Genomic DNA, 1,911 nt, shown 5'->3' with positions numbered 1-1,911 from the left:
ACCCCCACCTCTCCGCCCACGTCGCCACATTCCCGTCCATGTCGATCGAGGCGAAGAGCGTCTTCACCCGCGCACGTCTCTCCCGCCGCCCCTCTCCCTGGAACAAGGCCGCCCCCATGCTGCTTAGGATTTCCTCCCTGTTGCTCAGGAATTGCTTTGTCACGCCGCTCCCCGGCCCCACCATCTGCACTCGCGCTCGCGGGTGCGCCGCAGCATCATCAAAGTCTGTAACGTCTAACGCGCCCAACCCCGTAGTTTTTTTTCGCGAGCCAAAATAGAGGCGTAATATTTTGATTTTCTTGGCCACGGCCACGTTGACCGGCTTCTCCCTCCCTCGCCCCCAACTCGCGCAGCCACGTGCGCAAGCTGAGCGCGCTGTCCGCTCTGCGCCAAGAAACAATTCGCGTGCGCGGTGCTGATCGCCGCCCTGCGCGATCGCCACACTCAGCAGAAATTCGACGGGTCGCGCTGCCGCTCGAGCTCCGCTTTGTCGGCCGCCATACCCTCCATGATCTGCCGCCGCTCCGCCTCGGCCGTTGCGTCGCGCTTCGAGTTGTTTTGCGCCGACACGCGCTTGAGCTCGGCGAGCTTGAACGCGGCGGCCTTGTTCTCGGCGACCCGCGCTGCCTCCACCTTGGCCCCAAACTCCTTCACCGCCGCCTTGAGCGCCTGCTTGCCCGCCTCGAGCACCTCCGCGTCTGGAGCCGCCAGCACGAGGGTGGGTGCGTCACCAGCGTCGCTCGAGCAGCCGGCGCCGCCGGCGGCCGCTTCCCTCTTCTCGAAGCCTACCGCGCGGAGGAATCGGAGGCCGCCCTTGGCGCACGCGATTTTCCCAGTGTAGGCCGCCGACCCCGTCGAAATTTGGCTGTACTTTGGCTCGTGTGGGTGGAGCTCGATGTTGCGAACAATCTTGAATAGCACCTCGGTGACGATCCGGAACGCCTTGGGCTCGTTCATCATCAGCACCTCCACCGCCTCCTCGACGGTGGGCCTCGACATGGTTCCGGAGGCCGCCAAGCAGCAGCGGCGCTTGGCCGCTTTGTGTGTCTCGAGACTCGAGAGAAGGCGCGGCCCGCAGCAGCGAACGGCTTTTCTTTTTGGCGGCGCTAAAAAGAATTTCCGCGGCGAATCGTTGGATTTTAAGTAAAAAATTAAAGGAAAATCTAAAAGAAGGCTCGCCTCCTCTGCCCGTGCGTTCGTCTTGTCGTTGTTCGTACCCATCTCTGGATGGCGATCGAACCTGCCTTCTATTGGTGCAACCAGCCTAGAGCGCGATCTTTCACACTGGTGAGCGCGCCGCGTATACACGGCCCGCGCGAGACCGCCGCGCGCCGCTCGCGGTGCCCACACCATCGGGACCGGCCCAGAGCACCCAGCGATTGGAGCCGAATCGCCAGATTCGACCGCGCTGGCTCCTGGAACAACGCGCTGTCGCTCGCAATGACGCAATACGCGCGCTTTCTTTGCTCCATTTCTGTCCAATCGCTCGCGCCCAGACCACTCCCATCCATCGAGGGCACATGAGTAGCCTACGATTGACCCATCTCGGGCCGTCTCTATGCACTCGCAGGTGCATTTGGTCCTCCGCGTGCCCGCTCTCGCTGCCTCGAGCTGCAGAGATGCCGCAAAAGAAGAAGACCGCGCGCGGCGCGCACCTGGCCGCGCTGAACAAGCAGCACCCCAAGCGCGAGGAGAGCGCCGGCGACGCCAACGACCTCGAGTACGTCGAGCCGGACGACTCGTCGAGCTCGGGCGAGTCCGCCGACGGCGACACGCTGGTGCAGTCAATCCTCCCCTTCTCTGGTGCGAGCAGCGCACGAAAGAAGGGGAAGAAGAACAAGCGGCTTCGGACGGCGGACGGCCGTAGCCAACCGACGCTCGCCGATTTCATGCCCCGCCTGCCGCCTTCTC

General features: G+C 63.7%; 2 protein-coding genes across 2 annotated transcripts; one reads left to right on the top strand and one right to left on the bottom strand.

Annotated features, from left to right (window-relative positions):
- Positions 1–274: 274 nt before the first annotated feature.
- On the bottom strand, positions 275–1,028 carry EMIHUDRAFT_374040 (hypothetical protein). Its single transcript, XM_005772161.1, has one exon. The coding sequence runs from the start codon at positions 997–999 to the stop codon at positions 445–447; it is 555 nt and encodes a 184-aa protein (XP_005772218.1). The 5' UTR covers positions 1,000–1,028; the 3' UTR covers positions 275–444.
- A 591-nt stretch (positions 1,029–1,619) lies between these two features.
- EMIHUDRAFT_255585 (hypothetical protein) lies at positions 1,620–1,863 on the top strand (the record flags this gene model as incomplete). The annotated part of the gene is made up of 1 exon (XM_005772160.1): positions 1,620–1,863. A coding segment is annotated over one exon (244 nt), but the record flags the coding sequence as incomplete, so codon positions are not given.
- Positions 1,864–1,911: the final 48 nt, after the last annotated feature.

This window comes from Emiliania huxleyi, assembly GCF_000372725.1.
Source record: "Emiliania huxleyi CCMP1516 unplaced genomic scaffold EMIHUscaffold_3632, whole genome shotgun sequence".
Lineage (NCBI taxonomy): Eukaryota > Haptophyta > Isochrysidales > Noelaerhabdaceae > Emiliania > Emiliania huxleyi.
This window is presented reverse-complemented; position numbering and strand designations above follow the sequence as displayed.